This window comes from Calonectris borealis, chromosome 1 (assembly GCF_964195595.1).
Source record: "Calonectris borealis chromosome 1, bCalBor7.hap1.2, whole genome shotgun sequence".
In the NCBI taxonomy this organism is placed as follows: domain Eukaryota; kingdom Metazoa; phylum Chordata; class Aves; order Procellariiformes; family Procellariidae; genus Calonectris; species Calonectris borealis.
Window position 1 is genome coordinate 131,055,487 of NC_134312.1, and position 24,018 is coordinate 131,079,504.

At 56.9% G+C, this 24,018-nt stretch overlaps 2 protein-coding genes across 2 annotated transcripts in view; one reads left to right on the top strand and one right to left on the bottom strand.

Moving 5' to 3' along the window:
• The first annotated feature begins 6,101 nt into the window (after nucleotides 1–6,101).
• On the top strand, nucleotides 6,102–14,238 carry ARX (aristaless related homeobox). Its single transcript, XM_075174671.1, has 5 exons — nucleotides 6,102–6,378; nucleotides 7,458–8,175; nucleotides 9,545–9,590; nucleotides 11,552–11,886; nucleotides 13,105–14,238. Exons 1-5 carry the CDS (start codon nucleotides 6,186–6,188, stop codon nucleotides 13,343–13,345), a joined length of 1,533 nt encoding a protein of 510 aa, XP_075030772.1. The 5' UTR covers nucleotides 6,102–6,185; the 3' UTR covers nucleotides 13,346–14,238.
• Nucleotides 14,239–18,352: 4,114 nt separating this feature from the next.
• Nucleotides 18,353–24,018, bottom strand: part of POLA1 (DNA polymerase alpha 1, catalytic subunit) — a 208,113-nt gene continuing 202,447 nt past the window's right edge. The window contains exon 37 of the mRNA XM_075174683.1: nucleotides 18,353–19,463. Within this exon, the coding sequence (XP_075030784.1) occupies nucleotides 19,300–19,463 (164 nt within the window). The 3' untranslated portion in view covers nucleotides 18,353–19,299. The remainder of the gene's footprint in view (nucleotides 19,464–24,018) is intronic.

The following is a 24,018-nucleotide window of genomic DNA, read 5'->3' on the forward strand; positions in this document are numbered from 1 at the left end:
GAAGCCGGCAAATGGGACAGAGGCGGTACTGATGGCACCCCAGCCTCAGCCAGCAAACTGCCAGCCCTGATGGGATTTCATAAAGCCGAGCACTTAGGAGCAAAAAAAAAAAAGAAGAAACAATAAAGAGAGCGAGTTGTGAAGTACAAATAAGGTTAGTGACCTGGAGGAGATGACATGCCAGCAAAGGACACACACACCTTGCCCAGCCCTAGCTCCTAAAGCCAAACCTGAGGCACAAAGGAGAGGAAGGCGCATGGCCTCCGCGAGAGAGAGGGGGCCACAGAGGGGCTGCACCACCTGGCTGCATACCCAGCTCCGTTTTTGGTGACAAGGCTCAAGGAATAAATAAGTTAAATGCAGTAACTAAATCCCACAGTTATTGTCAGTGACTGGATTTCTGAGAGACATCACCGCAGACTTGCCCTAGCAGGGACTGCTTTCTGGGCTCAAGGTCATGCAAAAAAAGGGCCAACCCAAAAGTGAGCTGGGAGCGCTTCTGGAGTGTGGACCAGAGGAGAAGTTTTGAGTTACTAGAGGTGGGGAAACAGCAGAAGAGAAATAAAGGTGAGACACATTCACCTAAAGCTAACTGCTGTCCTCTGTCTGTAGTGAAAACCGTGTTAACAGGAAAATAAGCCATCAAGGAATTAAAAAAATAATGACAACTGCATAAAAAGGATTTAGAAAATACTTTTTTGAATTAAATCTATGGAACGAGGCCCAGATTATTCCCGCACATAGGCACAGGCTAAATATTAAGTATATGAATAATTATTCCAGAGTCACCACCACTGCTGATGTCAGGCCTCTGTCCAGGTGCAAGTTAATACAGAAATTGCTCCCTGAGCCAGCACCGAAACCAAAACGAGCAGCAAAAGCTAGGGCTGCTGCACAGACAGAAAAGCAGGGGCACTGCAAGCCGCTGTGTCCGAGCCAAACTGAGCCTTGCCAGTCCAGGTAACTGTGAAGCGAGGATGTGGCTACACATCAGCTGACCTCCCGCCCGCTTGCTTGGGGGGGCTGCCAGGTTTCAGCGCAGGTCGCAGGAGCTGACCCATGGGGCAGCCACCCCTTCCCTGCAGGGCTCCCTCCATTCACCCCTTGGGCAGGTGCTGCAGCTTCACGTCCAGGGGCACAGGCTGAAAACTGGCGAAAATGGCGATGGGAGTTCGAAAAAAGCAATACTTGCAAAATGGGTTTCTCTTGGATGTGAATTCAAAGGTGCTTCAGTCCAACACCAAAGCAAATTTTGGTGCAGTGCCCCAGTGATCGCTGCTGGGTATAGATTATTCAACGTTTAAATTGGCAATCTGCAACAAGGGGATAATATTTATCCTACCTTAAATGAGCAGGTAGTTAAGCCATTGAACCCAGAGGTGTATTCAGATGACCAGTGACTTGGCAGAGCCCCAGGGGAGACACAGAGTCGCTGGTTCTCCCCCAGCTGTCTGAAGGCGGCTGTAGGGGATGTGCAGCTGTGCCGTGATCCCTCAATACTGTCTGTTGGTCTTTAGCCAATTTTTTTTTCAGTGATTAACAAGACCCTTGCAGAAGAAGTGAGCAAGGTTGCTTCTACGGTAGTTCTGGTGGTGCAATCAAGGGCAGTCCTCCGCCCATCTCCACGGCTCAGGGCTGAACTGTACAACGTCAGGGCTGAGCCCGGGAGAGGTTTTGGAACAGCGGTCTCCATAAAGGTGTAAAATGTATCTTCCATATGAATTGAGATAACGATGCCATGAGGCTCGAGAGGGGAGTCATGCGCCAGTTCATCACACCTAAACGGCACCAGACATTTCTCCACCGCCTGGTACCGAGGAAGAACGGGTGTCTCGCCTTCCCCAGCTCTAGTGCTTTTGTGCACAGGACCATAACCCTGAACACTGGGGGGAAAGAAAAAAAAAAGACAACCAATAATTGCGACTAAATCGCATTTGTAGAAGACCGATGGTCTGCGTTTCACTCTCCTGCGCGCCCGGGTGTGTGGCGCTTCAGACTCTGCCTTCCTCTGCCATTCTCTGCCCCCGGCCCTGCGGGACCCGGGGCTGTGGCTGCTCCAGCACAGAGCCAGGAGCAGGCTGGGGCCAGGGCGCAGAGCGCGTCGAGGGAAGGGGAGGAAAGCACAGAAAAGCCCGAGAGGACAAGTGGAGAAAACGCAGAGTTTCTGTACCTGCCTACAGCTCCTGCACAAGCCTCTTTTTTTTCATGAAGCAAATAGTGATAAATCAAGCACTGGAGGATTTTAAGTAGTTGTTATCGTTTTCTTTTCCATTGCAAAGAGAGTGAAAAAAAAACAGCTCGTGTTGAAGCCTAGCTATGGGCTGCGCCTGCCGCTGCAGCTCCACCCATGCGCACGGCTATCAGGCAGCGAGAACCCACCGGAGGGGTCCCCGGCTTCAGCAGCTGCAACGTGGGCTGCGGGATGCACCGGGAGTGGGATGGGCACAGGCTGCTCACGGACTCAAGCTGTCATTTGCTCAGTCGGTGACAAACTTGTGCCCGTGGTGGCCGCCGCAGTGAGGTGAACTCCTCTCCACCCGAGGCAGCCGCTGTTCCCTGCAAGGTTAAAACGGTCTCGCACTGAGCCTTGAACCGGTGCTGCACATTTTCAGCCGCTACGGCTGAAACCGAGCTTAGCCCTATCTCCGCCCTAAGATCAAACACCTTTCCCCAAGCATGACAGCGAACTGCCATTTTGCAGCCATGTCTCCTCGCAAGGATGGTTTCAGCGGGGGGAAGCAGTTCGGACGACGGGGCGGTGTGTAACGAGAAAGGAAGATAAAGAGGGGAAAAAAATAAAACCGCAAACCCCGCTGGAAACAGGGGCCGCCGGAGCGCGGGGCAGGCCCGGGAGGAGGGGGTGCGCGTCTGTGGGAGCCGCCGCGGGCGGCCGTCGGGCGGCGGCCCCGGGGCAGCTCCGGGTCGCCCTGCCCCGCTGCCCCGCTGCGCGGCCCGGCGGAGCGGCGCGGAGAGCCGCGGGTCCGGCCCCGCTCTTCGCTGCGAAACGAAGCGGGCGGCGCTCCCGCCCCGGCGGAGGGGAGACGGCGAGGAGCAGCCCGGGCCGGGGCGGGGGGCGGTCTGCGCGGCCGTGCGCGCCGGGGCTCCCCCGCGCCTGCTCCTGCGGTGGGAAGCGGTCGTTTGCAGAGAGGGCAGGTGGCCCGGGTGGCCGGTCCCCGCCGGTCCCCCACAGGGACGGCAGCGCCGTTACCGGCCTGCCCGCGGTCCCCCGCCGTCCCGCTCCCCGGCGGGGCCGAAGCGGAGCTGGGTGCGGGTGGGTGCGGAGGGTCGCGAAAGCCGGTCCCCGGGGCGAAACCCACCGCGGAGGCCCCGGGTGCGCGGAGCCGGAGCGAGTATTGTTATGGCAGCGGCAGCCGAGGGTGTTAATCGAGGCTGGCTGGAGTGAAAAGAGGCAAATATTTCCGTTTGTGCCCTCCTGCCTCTCTCAGCACCGGCTGTCAGTCCCCGGGCTTGTTATCCGTACAAGGCATCAGTTTGTTTGGCTGAGCTCAGCAAGGTTTTCTTCTCCGAGCAGAACTATAATTGCTATAATTCTACTGTATCATTTGGATCATTGCAGTATTGTTGTTTTCTCTCTCTCGTTCTCTCCCCCTAACACTGCAATAACGCGCTCCAGTGTTAAATTAGCAGGTTGCAGGGGGAAGGGAAAAAAAAAAAAAGGAGAGGGAGAGACCATAAATGAATGAAAGTTTGTTTAAAAAAATAAATAAAACAACAAAGTGACTTGGCAGAGGCGACCTCTCATCGCAACGCATCCTCGCCTGCGAGCGGTACTACCGCCGGCCCTCCCCGCGCCCCGGGCCGGCCGGGGCCGCTCTCACCCGGGCAGGGCCTGCCGGGGCGCGGGGCAGGCGGGGCCCCCCGGCCCGGCCCGGGCACAGAAGGGCGAGGGAACGGGGCGGGGAGGGAGCGAAACCGAGATGCAGACGGCCGAAAGGCCGCGGCAGGGCTCCCTGCGCTCCGCGCGTCCCCGACAGCCCCCGGTAGCGCCCGCCACAGCCCCGGCTCGCACCGCCGGCAGCCACCGACAGGTTTCGGTGCTGCCGGCGCCCTCGCAGGTGCCGCGCCGAGGGTCCCCCGTCCCCTCCGACTACCGCCTGTGCCCCGGCGGGCTGGGGTCCCCCCTCCCGGGCAGGCGGCGCGGCAGCCCTACCCGTCCCCGCTCTCCCACGCGCGGTGCTGCGGCTGGCCCGCAGCGGCTCGGCCAGCACCCGGCAAGGCAAAGGGAAGGCACATGCGGCCCGGCCTCCCCCGCTGACGCAGCGCCGCTCCCGGCCCGGCCGCGCCCGCGGCTCCGCGCCGCTTCTCCCGGGCAAGCCCCGGCGGGGAAGCCCTGGCGCAGCCGCCCGGCACGGCCGGGGCGAGAGCAGGAGGCGACAGCTCTGCTGCGCGCCCAGCGTCCCCAAGGGTGCCTGCGGGTCTTCCTTTTCTTCTTGGTTTTTTTTTGTTGGTTTGTTGGTTTGGGTTTTGGGGTGGGTTTTTTTTAGTTACTGAGCTAATGAATTAATTGCCACTCGTGCCGGGGATGGCAAAAACTCCCGAGAGCTGAGCGGCGACGGCAAACGGCAACTTTGCGTCCCCCGCACAGGCGCACCCTGCAAAGCCGGGCTGGGCTGTGGCCGCCCCGCCGGGGAGCGCAGAGCCCGCCGGCCGCGCACGTCGGGGCGCTCCTCGCTCCCCGCCTCGCCGCGGGCATCGCCCCGGCCCGGGGAGACAGGGGGAAACGAGGCGGGAGGAATGACGGGCAGGAGCCCTGCAGGAGCCCGCTCGCAGGGAGGGGACGGCTTGGCCCCGCACGGCACCTACGGACACACACACCGATAGAGCCCGGGAGCGTGTGCGTGAGCGTGCGTGTGCGCACACGGGCGTGGGCATAGACAGAGCGGCGTTATGCCCACGCCCGCACGGACACAGACAGGCACTTGCTTATCTTTTCTCTTAATTCCCGCTGGTTAAGTAATTAGGAATCACGGGATCCGCACGGGAATTGCGGCACGAACAGGGAAAATGGGGCCGTCCCTCCCTCCGGCGTTCGGGGCCGGGAATCACCCGAGCGAGCGGACGGGTTATTTGGGGTGGCCGAGCGCGGTTCCTCCGAGGTGCCTGTGCTCGCGGGAGTCCGGGACCAGGAGAGCACGTGCGAGCGGGGGACGTGCAGGCAGCTGTAACGTGCCCATCAAAACTGAGTCCAACCTGTCCGAACGGGGAGCCTGAACTTGCCCGGGACGTGACCGCTGCACGAGGAAGGAAAAGGAGCGGGAATAAAAAAACCTCAGAGGTCTTCCGGCCCCGAAGCGGCGTTGAAAGCGCCTGCGGAGGGGAGATGTGCCTGGGGGGAAAGGCGGAGGCGGTCGGGGCAGGGAGGGGGATGTCGGCCAGCACCGCGCCGGGCTGCGCGCCGTGCCCTGCCCTGCCGAAGGACGCTCCCCCCGGTCCCGCGGCGGCCGTACCCCGCCGCGCCCTCGCCCCCGAAGGCGTTGCCCAGGTATTTGTTACGGTAAAGCCCCGACTGCCGACCCCGGCATTTTCAAACACCGGCTGCGAGCGCGGCGAGTGCGCGCCCCTGCGCAGCGCAGGACCGGGCGGGAGGGGGGGCCGACGGGGGGAAAACCCGGCGCGGATCCCCCGGCGGCGCCCACCCCGTCCCGCTCGGGCATCGGCCAGGGTTAGGGCCGGGCCGGGCCTGGCGGGGAGCGGCGCCGCCGTCGGGGCGGGGGGGACGGGACGAGGCGTGCCGCGGGGGCCCCGCCGCCACCCATTCCGGCCGCCCCCGACGGCTCCCCCGGGCGGCGCCCCGCCGCCTGCCGCCCCCACCGAGCGGGGCGCCCGCGGGGCGCGGGGGCGGGACGCGGCGGGAGGGGCGAGGCGGGGCGGGGCGGGGCGGGGCAGAGGGGGCAGCGCGGCGGCTCGGGGCGGGCGCCGATCCGGGGTGCTCCGAGCCGGGGTTTGCCGGGCGCCGTCTGTCGGCGGCCGCCCGGCCTCCGCCGAGAGCCAATCAGGGGGCGGCTGCCCGCACGTGGAGCCGAGGGGACTCAAGAGCGCCGCGGCCGCCGCTCACTCCCCCCGTGACGGGCGTCCCGGCGGCACAGGGCAGCGCCGCGGGGGCGTCCGCGCCGCCCCAGCCCGCCCCGGCCCCACGGCACGGCCCCGCCGCCGCTGCCGCCGCCATGAGCGGCCCCTACCCGGAGGAGAGCTGCGCCGAGCGCCCCGAGTGCAAAAGTAAATCGCCAACTTTGCTGTCCTCCTACTGCATCGACAGCATCCTGGGCCGGCGGAGCCCCTGCAAGGTGCGGCTGCTCGGCGCCGCGCCCAGCCTGCCCGCCATCGCCGCCCGCCCCGACGCCGACAAGGCCGCGCAAGGTAAGACCCGTTGACACGCCGCCGCCCGCCCCGCTCCTTTTCCTCGGCGTCGGGCACGGCAGGACAGGGCCGGCTGCGTCCTCCTTGCGCATCCCGCGGTTCGGCCCCGGCCCCGCTCCCCGTCCGCCCGGCCAGGCGCCGCGTCGGAGCCGCGGCCGCCGTTATCCCGTTACCCTGCTCGTTGGCGGCTGCTGTGCTGCCAGGGAGCGCGGCCGGAGCCGTGCCCGAAATTCCGCCCCGTTAATTCCGTGCAGGTCGGGTACCGCCGTTTCGGGTTGCTCTTACTTTCGATATACGTGTCATCTTTTAAACTAAAATAAATCGCTGCGAGCTGTGATCGGCGCAGGGAAAGGCTCGCCCGTTCGCCTTAAGCCTGTATCGGACCTCGGCGAGGGAGCTGGGGGCCGCGCCTGGCAGCGGGCAGGGCGATAATAACGGGGCGCCGGCAGCCGCCGCCCCCGGCCCGAAGTTGGGAGCAGCCCCTCCGGGGCCGCGGGAAGGCCGGCTGGGCAACTCCCACGGACGGCATCCCTCCCGGTTTCCCCGGCGTTCGCAGCCGGGCGGGTTTCCTTCTTCCAAAACCAAAAAGAAACTTGGGGGGCGGGTGGAGACGGTAGGAGGGAGGAAACAAAAAAAAAAAAAAAAAAGAACGGAGGAGCCCTGGGCAGGGGCAGCGGGGCCGGCGCGGCCCAGCGGCGGCCGCTACCGGGGAGGTGCCGGCGCAGGCCCGGGGCTGCCCGAGCCCCCCGGCGCCTGTCCCGCCGCTGAGCGCGTCGCCGGGCCGGGCGCTGCGGCCGGGAGGAATTTCTTCCCAGAGCGGGAGCAGCGACGCGGGCAGGGCCGGTCTGAGGGTATGGGGGGTGGGGGGGGTCTTATCTTGGTGCGGGGTGGATAACGGTGCCCGAAGGGAGGGCTGCAGGGTTGGGGTCTTGCCCTGGGTTCTTCGCGCTGATCCCACTGACCGTGTCTCTCTTTCTCTCCCCCCCCCTTCTCTCTTCCCTCCGCATTCCTCTCCCCCCACGCCTGCCCGCCCTGTCCGACTGCTGCGGCCGCCTCCCTATCTCCCCCTCCCGGCGCAGGGTCCCCCAAGGGCAGCCCCCCCTTCGAGCCGGCCGAGCTCCACCTGCCCCCCAAACTGCGCCGGCTCTACGGGCCGGGCGGGGGCCGGCTGCTGCCGCCGGGGGCGGCGGGGCCGCGGGGGGACCGTCCGGAGGGGCGGCCGGAGGGGGGCGCCGGCCCCGTGCCCGCCGCCGGCCCGTGGGACACGCTGAAGATCAGCCAGGCGCCCCAGGTCAGCATCAGCCGCAGCAAGAGCTACCGCGAAAACGCGCCCTTCGTGGCGCCGCCGCCCGCTCGGGACGAGCTGGGCAGCCCCGCCGCGCACGTCGAGGAGCGGCCGGGCCCCGCCGCGCCGGCCGCCGAGGAGGAGGAGGAGGACGAGGACGAAGAGATGCTGGAGGAGGAGGACGAGGAGGAAGAAGAGCTGGAGGACGACGAGGAGGAGGAGCTGCTGGGCGAGGACGGCGGGGGGCTGCTGAAGGAGGCTCGCCGGGGCGCCGCCGCGGCCCCCGGGGCGGAGGGCGGGGATCTGTCCCCCAAGGAGGAGCTGCTGCTGCACCCCGAGGACGGCGAGGGCAAGGACGGCGAGGAGAGCGTCTGCCTCTCGGCCGGCAGCGACTCCGAGGAGGGGCTGCTCAAGAGGAAGCAGCGCCGCTACCGCACCACCTTCACCAGCTACCAGCTGGAGGAGCTGGAGAGGGCCTTCCAGAAAACCCACTACCCCGACGTCTTCACCAGGTACCGGCGCCGGGGCCCCAGCCGAGCGCGGAGCGGGCGAGCCCGGGAGGGACGGGACGGGGCCGCGGTGTGCTGCACCCCCGCCTCCAAACCGCGCCTCCCCGGGGTGAATCCTGCCGCGGGCACCCCCGGGCTGGGAGGGGACGGGGAGCAGGTCTGGGCTCCGGGGGGACCCAGGGCCGGCAGCGCCTGGGCAGGCCGGCCTGGAGGCCGCCGCCGGGGGCTATTTTTACCCGCTGCCCTCCTCCCCCTTCGCCGCGGCCGCCGCCGGGATCGGTTACGCGCTCCCCGGGGGGCTGGACCCCGGCCCGGCCCGGGGAAGCCCCGGCAGGGGCAGAGATCAAAGCGCCGCTGCCTAAAAATACCGGCCCGGCACGTCGGGGCCCCTCGCTGCCCGGAGCCGCCCCGGCGGGGCCCGGCCAGACTCTGCCCGCACTTTCGGGGGCATTTTCCCGTTGAAAACGAGCCCCGCGGCGGCGGGTCCGGCCGGCAGCTCCTCCGCGGGAAAGGCAGGCAGGGAGAGAGGCAGGGCCGCGTGCCCGCTCCCCGAAAATAACTGCCCCCGCCTTTAGCCCAGGGGAGGGTTGAGCCCCCAAAGCCCGCACTTTTCGATCAAGGAGACCCTCCCGGTTTCTCGTTTGTTTTACCGGGGGGGCAGGCGGGGGGGGGTCCGCGGGGGCGTTTTGTTCCCCCGCCATCGGTGCCGCGCATCGCCCGGGTATCCCCCGCGGGGCTCACCTCGGGGCGCCGCCTGGCCCCGGCCCCGGCCCCGGCCCCGGCCCCGGCCCCGGCCCCGGCCCCGGCCCCGGCCTCGGCCTCGGCCTCGGCAGCGGCAGCGGCCGCCCGGGGGTGTGTATGAACATACGGCACTTTTTTGGTTGGTGTTTTTACGGCTTTGGCTTTTCCTCCGGGGCTTTTCGTGCCGGGCCGGCGCGGGGCTCCGGCGGCGGGGAGACGGCCCGGCGGTGGAGGGGCCCCGGCTAAGCTGGGAGCGGCCGTCGTTCGGGCACGGAGCTGATGAGCGGTTTTCTGACGCCTGAACGGTTTCCGATTTGCCTTAATGATGGCCGTGCAAACCGCAGTGCCTAGCGGCTCGGCTGCCCCCCCCCGCGCCGCCGTTGCGGCGGGCACCGGCTGAATTTGGGGAGCGGTGGGGCGGGTGCCAAAACTCGGGAGTCCCGACAAGCGCCCAGCTCGGCGTGCCGGAGCCGGGCTGAGGGCGGCGGCAGGCGGTATCCGCCCGCCGCCCGGCCCTGCTTCCCCCGGGCACCGGGACTTCGGGCCCGTTTGGCGGCGGGGGCGCAGAGCCGCGGGCGGGGGGGCGGCTGGGGGTGCCCCTGGCTGACGGCGGCGTGTGTGTCTCCCCCAGGGAGGAGCTGGCCATGAGGCTCGATCTGACCGAAGCCCGAGTGCAGGTGAGTGGCGGCGGGACCGGGGCCGGGGCGTCCCTCGGCGGCGCCCGGATGGGGGGGGTGTCCGCGGCCCTCCCCGGCGGCACCCCCGGCCCCGGCGGGGCCGAGCCATCGGCTGGCGAAATCCCGCGTGATGGAAAGGCGGGGCCCCCACGGGGCTGCGGTTGTTAGCGAGACCCGCTCGGCCGCAAGCCGGGTATTTGGCTGCCATCAAATCTCCAATCGGGCTTCATAAAAGCCCACTTAGTGCTAGAACAAACAGGGCCATTTGAAGGCGAAATGTTGTTTGATTTCCTCTCCGCCTGCACAAGGAGCTGGCTAATGCTATTTGATTTCCCATTTTTGATAGCAATAAGCCTGCATTGATCTAATAGTGAGTGAGTGCAATGCTATTAAAGGTGTTTGCCGCCCCATACCAGAGTGCATTTCCCAACCTGGGTCTCATAACCAAAGAGACGATAAACACTGGGATGCCCTGATTGCCAACAGAAAACAGATGTCTCTGGGTTTGAAGCTGAGCAAATCACTTTACAGTTAAAATCGGGCGCTGATAAAGCATAATAAATTCCATATGGCTCATTTAATACACAACAGCTTCTTGCATTAGAGGGGCTAATGATGAGATTTGTCCCCTCCTTTCTGTTGACACATTTCTCCATTGTCAAACAGAGATGTGACAGCAAATCAGTATTTTCAGCTCAGGGGAACAAGTCGTGGGAAAGTTAAATAACTTTTAAAAAAGAAAGACACCCCCTTTCTCTCTCCTCTATTCACGGGAGAAGATGTAATTAAGGGAATATGAATTATGAGAGTCCCTTCGTTTACCTTTGGGTGTACTCAGACTTATTAATTCAATAAGGGGGAACTGCAGCGAGGACAGCTTGCTAATTGAGTTTTAGCTGGGAGAGGCGCTCCCTCCGTGTCAGGCTGTTGGCTTTCCCGCGAACGCGATGCCTCTTCCTGCGTGGGTACCCAGATGTGGAGATCAGTTCTCGCTCTACAACTGTTCGGAGAGACCCGCAGCGCTGCTGCCTTTCTCGCTTCCCAGAGAGATGGGATCTCACGCTGAGCTTACAAAGCCGAGTCTAACAGCCCACACCAGCCCGAAAATATTGAGAAAAGCGTGTCTCTCTCAAAGTCTCTCTCCTTAGGTGCGTGTGATGCCTCGCACTTGGTTACTGAGTGAATATTTTCCTTTGAAATGCGGTATTTTATTTTTTCCTCTACCTCTCTCCTGTTTTAAGCCCATGTTAGTTCACGGATTTCTGCTTTGTGGGAGGGGGAGAAGAGGCAAGGGACGGCAGTGCCGCGGCGTCCTAACTGACTTTCGTAAAATAGATCCTAAAAGGGCAGCCTGGGAACGTGTATTTGCTGCTTTGGTTGCCTCGCAAATTATTTCTTCGATTGTTAGTGAAATCACGATTTTTTTCCTCGTTCTAAATCTGAAGAGGGAAAGGAAAAAAAAAAGTCCATGATCCGCAAACGATAGATATCATTTGTAAATATTCCCTTCAGCGAAAAAAGCCGCGCAGCTCCCCGTGTGGGTGTGCGTGTGGAATAAAAACCCGCGTAGTCCCACCGGGAAATCACTTTCCCGCTGTTCCAGCGTGGCGAGAGCGCTGCCGCGAAGCGCCCCGCCGTCGGCAGCTGGCCGCAGCCCCGGCCTGCCGGCAAACGCGGGGCGGGGGTGTTAAACTGTGGGGCCCCCCGGGAGCCGGGGGCCCGGGGCAGGGCCGGGGGGCCCGACCGAAAGCCGCGTGCGGGACCCCGCGGTGGGTCGGCAGCGCCCGGGGCTGCAGCGCGGCGCTGACACGCGTGGCCCCGGTGGCCCGGCCGCCTTGGGGGTGCCCCACCAGCACCCCGCGGGGCGCGGCGGAGGAGCGGGCGCCGTCGGGCCGGTGCGTGGATCCCGCGGGGCGGGCGCGGGCAGGCGTATTAAAACCGGTTTTTCTTTTGGCTTTCAGGTATGGTTCCAGAACCGTAGGGCTAAGTGGCGGAAGAGGGAAAAGGCTGGGGCTCAGACACACCCCCCAGGTTTGCCTTTCCCTGGTCCCCTGTCAGCAACTCACCCCCTCAGTCCATACCTTGATGCTAGTCCTTTCCCTCCTCATCACCCAGCTCTAGACTCCGCCTGGACCGCCGCCGCCGCCGCCGCCGCGGCCGCCGCCTTTCCCAGCCTGCCGCCGCCGCCCCCCGGCTCCGCGGCGCTGCCCCCCGGCGGGACCCCGCTCGGCCTCGGCACCTTCCTGGGCGCGGCCGTGTTCCGCCACCCCGCCTTCATCAGCCCCGCCTTCGGCAGGTACCGCCCGCCCACGCGCGACCCGGCACCTCGGGGGACCCTCGGGGCGGGGGGCGACAGCCGCCGGGGAGAGGCCGCCGCCGGAGCGCGCCGCCTCGGGGACGCCCCGGCCACCGTCGCCCGTGGAGCCCCGCGTGGGGCCGCCGGCCGCGCCTTGGGGCGGAGGGGGCGCGGCCCCACGCAGGACTCGTCTCGCGCGGGCTGCCCCGGCGTTCGAACTTGGAGCGCTGGTGGCCGGCGCCGATTGGGCGCCGCATGGGTCACGTGTTTCCGCCCCGGCCTCTCATTGGGCGAGAGCGACTCTCACGCTCCCCCCGGCCCCCCCCCACCGCCGCGGGTCCCCCGTGGGGACAGCCGGTCCGCGGGCACCGCGGCTGTGGGCGGCGGCGGCGTTTGCAGGGAGCCCGGGCGTCCCCGCGGGGCTGCGCAGCCCGCGCAGGGGGCAAGGACGGAGCCGGGTCCCCGCGGGGCAGGCGTGCGGAAATCAGTGACCCCACGCAAAAACTAAATAGGCGTGGGTTGCCCTACGTGCGCACGTGGCCTCTGCTTTGCTCGGGGGGTTTGCCGGTATTCGGCGGTCCGGGACGAGCCGAAGCCGTGACATCCCGGGCGCCGTGAGCGCCGCCGGCCGCGCCGCGCCGCGCCGCGCCCCGTGGGGTCGGGCCCGGGCAGATTTTTAGCCGTGGGCATGAGTGGGTTTGAGCAGCTTCGAGAGGCTCGTGTCGGGGCGAGATTCCGCGGGCGCCGCGTCGAGCGTCCGCGGCCAAAGCAGGGGAACCCCCGGACGGAGGCGGCCGTGGTGCCCGTGGGGCCGGGCCGGGGGCCGTGGGGGGGCAAGGCCCGGCCCGCCGGGGCAGGCGGAGCGGGAAGAGGCCCGGTTAATGGACGGGGCGAACTCAGCCTTTGTAGGACCGGGGGTTTCCCTCGTTTCTTTAGTGCCGGCGAAGGAGAAAGCCCCCGGGGAGCCTCTCCCCGCGCACCCCCCGCCCCGCCGGCCGTACCCCGGGCGGCAGTTCGGGGAGACTCGGCCTCGGCGGTTTTCTTTTCCCTTCTTTCCCCCCACCCCCCAAATCTTTTGCCCTCCAGCGACGGGTTTTTTTTCCAGTGTCTTTGTGCCCCCGCGTCCCTGCCTCGCGGGGCGGGCAGGCGGCGAGCGGGGCCGGGCGGAGCCGGTGGGGCCCGGCGCGGCGGTGACGGCGGTTTCTGCTTCCCTTGCAGGCTCTTTTCCACCATGGCCCCCCTGGGCAGCGCCTCCAGCGCGGCGGCCCTGCTGCGGCAGCCGGCGCCGGCCGCCGAGGGCGCGGTGGGCTCGGCGGGGCTGGGGGACCCGGCCAGCGCCGCCGCCGACCGGCGGGCCTCCAGCATCGCCGCCCTGCGGCTGAAGGCCAAGGAGCACGCCGCCCAGCTCACCCAGCTCAACATCCTCCCCGGGAACAGCACGGGGAAAGAGGTGTGCTAAGGGGCGGTTGCCGTCCTCGGGGTCTGGGTCGGGTTTTCTAGCGGGGAGAGAAAAGAGAGAGGGAGAAAAGAGGAGAGTAAATACACGCGTAAATAAAGGTCACCTCAGACAGCGCGAATCAAGACCAAACGGGGGGAAAAATTAATAATAATAGTAATAATAATAATAATGACTAAACAAAAAGGAGGACCAGCAGCCGAGGCTGGGGTAGGTTCTCGAGTTAGGAACTTGGAGACAGCGAGCGCCGTTCGCAGCAGCCCTCACACGAGTGAACCGACACTTGCAAGCTCCTGAATAAGTAACTCCTTGGCTGGTACATTTCTGAAATGTACGACGTGTTCGTTTCCTCTCTGAGCATCAAGGGAGAAAAAAAAAAAAAGCCCTAATAAAAGTTATTATATATTAGCGTTACGTACACTAAATATTTTTCCTTCTGTTTATCTGGCAAGAAAAAAAATGAAACAACAAATAGAATTGTAATTAAGAAAGAAAAAAAAAGAAAGAAAAGCAAAGGGAGGGGGAAAGCTACCCACATCTTCTTAAAATAACATCCTAGGATGTTAAGTTGGTCTGTTAGGAGCACTGGAGAACTATTTTACATGTTGATGCAGCAAGCTGCATACACTAACCAAGGATGCTGCCAGTGCAGACAGAAAGTAAATTTGATGCTGTAAGATAACCAGTGCACTTATGGGAAAGGGTATATCTTTTTCTTGTTATATTCTTTATCACTACACCAACCAAGGTTTTTATATCAAACCAAAGGGAAATACACTGCTAGAATATGGACTGTTTAAGTCACTAAACTGTGATTATTGATTCTGTACATACCATTGTTATAAAAAAGAACAGAGCTTTGTATATTTGAAATGTTATAAAACAATTGCACTCAGTGTAGTGTTGTAAAAGTTTGTCATTCTGTAGATTCTTACTGTGTTATAGATATAATAGGGTTCCTAGACAAATATTTATGTACAAACCCTTTATTTAACTTATTAACTGTAGAGGTTTCTGAAACCCTCAAGAGGCGATGGTACAGTACTTTTTCGTGTAATGTCGTTATTGTTAACACTTTTCCTTGCTATCCGGTGGAGAAGTGCCGCGTTCAGAAAATAAACAAAAATATATGTTTAACAAAAACAAAAAAGGAACGAAAGGAAAAACCAAGAAGCCCGGTCCTTGCGGGGGCTGCGGGGCCGCCTGCGCCGCACCGCGGGCGCCCGGAGCCGGGGTCGCCCGGGGCTGAGCCCCGCCGGGGCGGCCGGGGGCTGCGCGCCGCCACCCCCCGCCGCGGGGGAGCCGCCCCTCGGGGTTTGGGGGGCGCGGGTCGCTTGGCCGGCGGCGGTTGCCGGAGCCTGGGGGGCACGAGGTGCCGGCGGCCCCGTTTGCAAGGGGATTTGCAGGGGCCGGGGGGGCACCCACGACTATACCTGCCCGCGCTCTGCCGTGGGCACCGTGTCATGGCCCTCCCCCCCGCCCCGGGCGGTGCCGCGGAGGGGGCCGGGGTCGCCTCTCGGTACCAGCGACCCCACACCGCGGGGAGCCGCCCCACGCAGCCCCGGCACCCGCGGGCGGGGATGGGGCAGCCAGGGGCGGGGGAGAAAAAACAAGCATTTGTGGGAGCGCTCGGCTTACCCCCCCGCACCCCTCCATCCTCCCGGCGGGCAGGGAAGTTTCCCCGCGCCTGTTTCTTGCCTCTGCCCCGCTTCTCCCGGGGATGAGCTGCCGGGTTTTTCCCTTTTCCTTTATTTCCCCCCGTTTTTTTTTTCTTTTCTTGTTTTTGGACGCAGCTCCTCGTCTGCCTCTTCTACGGACCAGGAGCAGAAACGCGTGACCCCCCGGCAGGGACGGCAAGGCAAACCCCGCTCCCCGCGCCCCTTCCCCGGCCCCGATGGGCCCCGGTACCCCCCGCCCGGCCCCGGACCCCTGAGGGCAGCGGGCGTGGGGCCGGGCCGAGCCGCTCGAGCGCGCTCGTGGGTTTTGGGGGGATTTTCCGGGGTGATTTGGTCTAATCGCGGCGTCGCGCCGCAACGGCAGCCCGGGGGCCGAGTACCGGGGAAGAGCCCGGTCCCTCCCCCCCGCCACCTGAGCGCACCGAGGGGGCCCGGCCCGCCCCGCTGGGGTGCTCCGCGGGGCGGCCCCGGCTCCGGGAGCCGCCGGCCGGGAAGCGCCGCCGGAGCAGCCACCGCGCGTGGGAGCCCGCCGCGACCCTTCGCCGCAGCTCCCCCCTTCCACCCACGGCGTTTCACACACACACACACACCCCGCCCCCAACCGTATTTTTGAGTGCTAAAACCCACCATAGGCGCGAAAAAATTTTATGGGAAAAATAAGGCTTGTTCCCTGGACATTATTAACAGTGCAGCCTGAAATATACATTTTTGCCTTAAAGAAAAGGGAATCATTATCAAGCCATTACGCATTAAGAAATGTCATTCAGTCATTTTTATTCATTCCGCTGAAATCTTCGTAAAAGCCCGAATCATACTTCTGCAAGCAGCAATTTTGTTAATCCAGGGGGTTATTACTCTGGTCCCTTATTAGGATCTATACTGCTGCCAAGCAATCCTATAACCTTCTGAAAAGAAGTTTACCTCCGTGTTATAAAACCAGTAGTGGTATTTATACTGTGCAATAATTAGTGTATTACTTGAATCCACTAACAGGTTCATTTTATCTCCGCACAAAACCCCTAGTCTGCTTATAGAAAGCTTGTGCCTCCTTTGGTGCTGTTAAAGTGGTGAAAGAGTGAATGAAGGCTGGTAGCACTTTCTCCTTTCGCCGTGCCTTAATTCCCATCTCTTTTTGCTCTCATCCAATTAGTGCAGTGTATTAAGCGGTTTATCATCTCATAGTCAGCTATTGAGAGAAACAAGGCGAACACTTTGCAATAGAGCCTGCTCTCCTTTGACACCCTCAGGTACTTACATATTCCACTGTGCTATGAATAATAGAGGAAGAATAGAGCGCTAATTCCCTCATCAAAGAATGCCTTGTCTGCTGCTTTGCTCAACAACACCATTCTGATCAAAAGAAAAGCAATAAAGCTTAGCATAACAAAACGAAACCTACTTATTAGCTTAGTGGTTAAATTAATGCAGAGCCGCTGCTATTCAAAACCAAGGTTTGAAAACAGCCTCCAACAACCTGATAATGCTGCCTTCGGGATGAAGGAATTTTAATCTGAAATTTGAAGCTGGCACAGATGAGTTAATCTATTAAACTGCTATAAGGAGGGTGCGGGAGAACTATTCAATTAAGGCACATTTAAGGTGCTCCGCAGAAGACGGGGAAGGATGCGAAGGGGAAGATGTGCTCCAGGTCGGCGTTAGGAAAGTGCCTTTGAGGCGAAAAGAGGGTTTTTGGCACGGCCACAAACGTGTTTGCGGATGGAATTGTTTTTCATATCACATGTCATCGGCGAAACCTGGCTACCGGCTCCATATATCAACACTCCTCTTCCCCAACTGCAAATAAATACAAATAAACACAAACCTTAATTTTAACAGCGCGGGGGGGGGGGGGGGGGGGGAGGCGAGAGGAGGGGGGCAGGAATGCGGGACGAGAGGAGGGAAAGGAAGGGAAGGCGATTCGAGCCAGATCAGCCTCAAAACGCAAACCTCCGAACTTCAAGCTTTCCCAAATTATTTACAGCGCTGCATTTACCAGCTCCATTAATATTAAACGCTATAAAGATGATTTTGCGTTTCCCAGCCCTTCTCCGGGGCCAAGATGAGGCACGGTGCCCAGAGCTTATTAGGGAGAGAGAGGGGGGGAAAAAAAATCGTTTGCTCCTTGCCAAGTCTTCAGCTCTGATCCGACCAACTCTGCCGAGTGGAATCAAAAATTGCCTTAATTCGGGGTGAAAGCCCTCATTTCCGACACCCTCCCCCGGACTGGGGCTGGCTGGGGTTGCGGGGGGCTCCCGGATTTTGCCCCTCGCCGGGGAGCGGGGGCTGCCCCCCGGCCCCTCGCAAGGCTCCTGTGTGCTGCTGCACCCTGCACAATCATTGCACAACACTCTCATTTAATCTAAACATCCCTAAACTTGCAAATTAACAGGCTCTTCAGCTGTAATTATACAGATACATACAAGTGCCACAGGGTCAGGTTATGCCGTATCTATCCATTTTATTTGTATACCTAACGTTTGGAGGAGAAGGTCACACTTTTCACTTTCCTAAGGCGTTCTACCCGCTTAATATCAGTAATATCTTCATAACCCTAATTGGGTTGGACACGAAAAATCTAAAAAAACCTGCGTGAAATTACAGGAAACCGGGATCTTCCAGAGCTGCAACATTGACGTGTCATCTAGGCAGCAACACCTTCTCTCCAAGACAAGCCTCCAAATAAAGTCTCTTTTGCAATAACCCAACTAAACACGTTGAGAAGGAACGATAGCTTGCCAGGGGTGGGACAACACCAACACAAAACCAGGGACTGAGTAGGTTCTCATGTACTGCAACTCAATGTGAGTAAAACCAAAAGGATTTAGGCCCAAAAGTTGCTCAGAAGATGACCGTGTATTTAGGCATATTCGAATAGACATTACCCATACTGACACACAGCATCTTCCCATGCCACTTTAGGGACAAATGAATGTCAAAATATTCTTAACACAGACACATCCTTTCGGTGCCCAACACGTTTGTGCTGATGCTCCCATTTTTAATTCAAGCTCCCTCTGTTAATGGCCGGCCATCCTGAAAACGGACACACAAGCACTTCCGTAAAACCAGGAAAGGTTTGGAGCAATACGACCTCACATGGAGTATTTTCAACAGTCAGATGACCAAATCAAATTCTCTTTTACTAGAAAACTTTATTTTTTTCCTTCAAGTGTTAAGAAAACTTTACATTTTATACTGTTAAAGATTTAAAAGAAAATTTTTATAACCTTACATTAATATATCACATTGCAAACTTAATGGCAAATATGAGTACAACAATATTTTGTGTACAAAAACATGTACCCAAATTTATGCTTTTTTCTTGTCATATCTGCTTGTCATTTTATTAAAAGTAAATGAAAAATACAATTTGTTTATAAAACCTTTACAAACCTCCAATACAGTAATTATTACAGAACAGCAACAATGATTCTCCGCTTTCCCTTCCCCCATTACTGGTTACAATGCCATCCCAAACATATTTTTCCCTATCGCTTGCTTACTTTCAAACACTTCTCATGGAAAGAAATGAAATACATTTATATCCGGTGTATGTACGAAACGGGTTTTGTACACGTGCATGTCTTTACATCCACATAGAAATTTCCAACATGGCAAAATACTATGCTTAAAGATGCATGGAAAGACTCTTAATAAAAAGATGGTCCCTATTTTTAGCCCCTCCAGGTTTCAGTCGTTCTTTACCTTTATTAAATTTGAAAGTAAAGTGTCCCTACCTCTGTTCAGAAGGTATTAGGACATTTAGAGGCATTTAGGTTTAGTATTGTTTTTAATTAGTATGTTTATGATCAGGAAGAAGATAAACTGTGAAAAGGCAAAACATTAGTGCTCCTACTGAGACCTCTACTAACCTCTCTTCCTGAGAGCACCTCTACTAAATACCCTGGAGCAAAGTCTAGGATCACTTACATTCCAGCAACTCTCACTGGGAATTATCCAATTAAAGCAGCAATTCCCCCACCCCCTTTTCCCTCGTAGGTCTAAATACACAACAAAATATATTGCAAAAATCAACTACTCCGTATTTTAATAACCCTGGCTTCTCAATGAAGAAAAGAATGGAAGATGAAAACGCCTCAAATATTTGATGTCCACGTGAATCGTACATCCCGTTTTCATCTTCCGTTTTTTCTCCTCTGAAGAGACAAGATTATTAAAACATCATTGTGCATACGGAAATAGAATATTGCTTAAGAGATCGTTACTGTAAAACAAGGAACTAGCCTCTCATCTCCCTCCATTTTTAATCAATCGCTGTCTTTAATTATTGGACTCTCCCACAGATCTTCCTATACTGACGGTAAAGAGTTTGCCGAGGTTCACTTCTGAGTAGCCACTCATGGACAGACATTTGTCTACGGTGCTCTTCAGTCTTTTGTAGGCCTCAGAGACTTCCCTCCTGAGTGGCTTCTTCTTCAAATACTCTAAAAGAACAAAGAAAAGAAAAACAGAGAAGGATTAAATGACCACAAAAAGACGGTACTTTTGCATTCACCACTACAGCGAATCACGGTATTTGAAAACGAGGTGGATGTCATAGCTAGCAAAGACAACATTTACAGCAAGGTCTCCCAACTTCTGCTGCCTTCCCCCTGCCTCCCAGCCGCAGCGCTGCACCAGCCGGTTGGAGGCCATGCTCAACCTGCACATGGAGGCGAGGCTGAGGCTCCCTCAGCCCCCCCCGGCGCGAGTACAGCGGCTCCGGCCAGGAGCTGGCAAGAAGCGCCGCTTGCCCAGTCATGTCGTCTAACTGGAGCGAAATGGGGGTTCACTAAGTCACAGCAGAGAAAATAAGCGGTAGCAGGGCTGGTTCTGAAAGGATCTCATTTAAAATGAGCACGTGCCTTAACTTAGTGGGAACTATGCAGAGTCCCCAAGGGTTTGAAGCAGGGAGAGATTCTGCCCAAGTCTGGCTTCAGAAGTGGAGGAAACCATGCCTCGCTTCTCTCGTCCCTGCTGCTGCTAATACTGGCACTGGCACAACCCGGGACAGACTTATCACCCGTCTTGCGCGTTCTCACATGCACCTTGTGTGCAGGATGGGAATCGTGATGCTCAGCACTACGGAGGCGTTGGAAGGAAAAGGGCAGTAGCACAAACAGGGGAAATTCCATGCTATCCTACCCTAAAATGGAGAGAAGATGCCTGGTATCTCAACCAGGAGACATCAGGTTCACCTGACATGTGAATGGAGAGAGCCATTCCCAAATGCTTGATCAATAATACCTGTGAAGAAATGTCTGGAGTGCAAGACATTTACTCACTTGTATGTTTGTGTGTGTGCAAACTCACGTGCACGCACGTGAGTTTGTACATATTTCAGCAGCGAAGCCCAAACTATTCTATTTTAATTTGTTCTTTTTTTGTTAAATTCTATGCCATCCAAAAATATCCAGGGATTTTGTTTGGGTGGTTGTCCGGCTTTGCTTTACAAAGGCTGTGGACAAAGACTAAAAGAGCAAAATATTCTACTGATACACATCAACGCCAACTTGATTGGATCTGGTGCAGTTGTGCTCCTCCTTTCTGACCAACACCATGCTCTAGAAACACCAGCTCCTACCCGAAAGCCTGCGTCTGCAGTTACACCTTGGAACAGGCCGCGCTGGACAGTCTGCATTACTGAGCACACAAGAAGGATGTATTGCAAAACGAGGTGCCCTCCCGGACAGTTTCCCCCCCGTCAGGCCGGAGGGACTGCAGGTCAAGCAGAGCTACGAGAGCACGGCACAGGTACTTAAAGGTCCAGCTTTCAAGCCATTTAGGTGCAGCGTAAGCATGTGTCTTGTGAGCAACCAACACGATCCTTCTGTTGCTCATCAGCTTTGCCTAAAAGCTGTTGTCTCGTTTCTCCCTGTCGCCTTCACAACGCTGGTACTGCCCTCCTCACGCTTTGAACATGTTACAAAGGAGCCTCCATTCCCTCTCAAATGGCTTTTACTACCCGGCACAAGTTAAGACGAAAAAACAGTTGTCTCTAAAACAGCTGAGTTTATTTAAAAGAAGGGTTTGGAGGAGGGGGACATGCTGGTTTTTTGACTCCACCTGTGCGAGGGAAGAAATGTCTCACTTCTGCGATGCGATCGAGATGAAGACGTCCCATCGGACGCACCTTCATCTCGGCAGCCAAGTCAAGGACTGCTACATGAGGAGATGGCAGGGAAGGGAGGCACGGTAACAGAAACAGCTATTACAATTTTTGTGTTTGTGAATTCCTCCTCCCCGAAGATTTACAGATTAGCAGAATTTACAGGATTAGTAGAATTAAGATTTCCTTAAACTACACCACCGATACAATAAAAACTTTGATTACAAGAATCTTTTCATTAACAGACTGAAGTCAGTACAGCATAAACCCATTTAATGATCCTGAAATCATTTAAATGTAAGGTTCAATTAAACAAACCTTGAAAATTGTAATAACCAGATCCATAAAACCACCAAATCCACTTTGCCACAAATTCAGCACTAACTAGTTTATGCATTTTCAAGATAAATGATACAGTAAGTGGGTTCACTTGCCGCTGCTCGCATGTTAGCAAAACCATGCTCTTTGTTCCAAGGAACTGTGGAAAATACCATCCCTGTAGCTCAAAACTAGGCTAAAATAGTTTAAAGCTTCCTGGAGCTCAGGAGGGACCAAGGTGAAAGGTATCAATGCGCCGAAACAGCTGGCACATGTGAACAGAGCAGAAAGGCACATTAATCATGAGAACAACGAGGCAAACAATAAACAAGGGCTGAAAGTAGGGAACAAAAATACAGGCCCGCGTACAGCTCCAATTCAGGCTCCAGCCGTCCCACTAACAGAGCGCTTAGCTGTCTCCCCCTCCCCCAAAATTTAAATCTAAACTTTAATTGTATGTGATAACCTTTCTTAGCTGCAATTACCCTCATAGAGGCAAGCAGGAAAGGGCGGACTGAAAAAAATGGAGAAATATGAGGGGCCTTGTTGAAGTAATGAGGCCAATTTTAAGTTTCAATTATAAGAGAATGGGAGCTGGGAGCCCCGGGAGGAGAGGCAGGCAGCGGCTGTGTCTGCGGCACAGCCACACCGTGCATTTGAATGACACAAGTGCATCTGATGACTGGGGAGAAGAGATTTGAAGAACTGTAGTAATACAGAGCAGGGGAAGATGAGAGAGGACACAGCTCCTGATGTGTTTACCTCCTTTGCTGATGGGATATTGACTTTTCCCACCAGGTTGGTTAGAAAGGGACTATTTACGCTGCCACACAGCAGAGTAAGAATGACAACCAGCATCACTCTGTGCTCCTCTGAGTAAAAGACAACTGTGACCATCGTATATCACACAGCCAGTCAATACCTTCGAGTTACCATACCACCCTCTTAGAGATGCATATAAAAGCTCCTACTTTCTTCCTAAATGAGAATTTAATCAATAATGCACCTAAGGCCTTCTGAAAACTAAGCTATACAAACTGACTGAAATTGCCTTTCAGTAGTCAGTCACGTTCCGAAATAGTTCTGTACCTATTATCACCCCATCACTGTTTTAATAATATCCCAGTTCAGTGGCAAGCAATCTTTTAAGACGACCACTGCTGCAGAATGCATATATGGCTATACATAAAGAGATGTATATTTACACATGCAGAGCATACAAAACATACTACCAAAACAAACATACAAATGAAAAATACAATTATTTTAACAGAAATAAAAAAAAAACAAGACGTGCTTCTGAATGTATATAATTAAAATTCAGGTACTGTATTCTCTAAAGTTAATAAATCGCTGACTCTGGTAAAGATTTTGGAATCGTATCACCAAGCATGCAGTTAACCCCCACCCAACATAACTGCCCCCTTGTTCCCTTCACAAAACACAGTCTGAACTTCTGGATGTCCCTGTCAAATTCAGCACCCCATCCAAGTCCTTGTTTAGCTACCTAGGTATATTTTTATATTATATGGGGAAAAAAAAATTAAAAGGTACCTGAAATCCATTTACCCTACACTGTTGTACTGATGCTGGAAGCAAGGATGGAAATATTTGGAGGTTATCTATACCCGGCCATGTGTTTTCCATTTATTGCAATTTCTCTTCGTTCCTATTAAAATGACACTGAGTAACCTGATAGTAGGGATCAAGAACTTTTGTTCCTGGATTCCCTAAGACGTGGCTTGGTGAAAGTCTTCTGTTTTTTCTCCTACTGATTGGACAACTGAACTGTGTCGTATTATTAAACTCTCTCCCCCTGATTATTCTGTTGATAGCCTGCTCTTCAGAGTGAGGAGTAAAAATACATTCACATTCCTTTGTATTTGTGTGCGTGTATCTGCACCAGGTACGTGAGAAACAACGTAGGTGCCTATGAGCATAGTGCCAAAACGTTGGTTTATCTGGTTGGAATGCACAAAAAAAGCTGCGGAGTATCATCTATGTACAGCATCGTGTCTCTCTCACACTTTTATTTAAAGAGTTAAAGAACATACTAAATTAGCTACTGAATTTTTTACATCGCCTACTGGTTATTGTATTTTAATTACAGCAAGCTTAGACACACAGGCAGCAGTCTCTGTTCCAAATATCTGTGTTTCATTTATTTCTGTGCAAAGGTAGCAAACAACAGTCAGTCATAATTGGTTCTGTCAGATGTTTTACAGTCAGTCATAATTGTCTCTGTCTAGAGGTGTGTCAATTTACTGCAAGTTAAATAAATATTCTGTCTATTATGATATCAGGTTATGTAAGCCTTTTTTTTTAATTGCATGGGTTCCCCTTCCATAATCCTCAGCACCCCTATTTATACTGTTAACCTTAACTTTGCCATTTATGGAATGTGAATGAAAAAAGTCAACAGTAATTTAATGAACAGACGTGTAAGCCTCTAACATACTTGCTTTTTTATCTCTAATTAAATACAATCAAATTAGGCTATAGCGCAATTAAATTATTCTGTCTTGACAGTGCTCTCCTCAAATATCTATCAGCAATGCCAGTTCACTGGCCTA

What these genes read in the sequence shown, in the direction of transcription:
- ARX (XM_075174671.1), top strand. Translation starts at nt 6,186, where the DNA reads ATGAGCGGCCCCTACCCGGAGGAGAGCTGCGCCGAGCGCCCCGAGTGC. An exon ending in CGCCGACAAGGCCGCGCAAG is followed by an intron (nt 6,379 to 7,457) that starts GTAAGACCCGTT and finishes CTCCCGGCGCAG; the next exon opens with GGTCCCCCAAGGGCAGCCCC. An exon ending in ATCAGCCCCGCCTTCGGCAG is followed by an intron (nt 11,887 to 13,104) that starts GTACCGCCCGCC and finishes CTTCCCTTGCAG; the next exon opens with GCTCTTTTCCACCATGGCCC.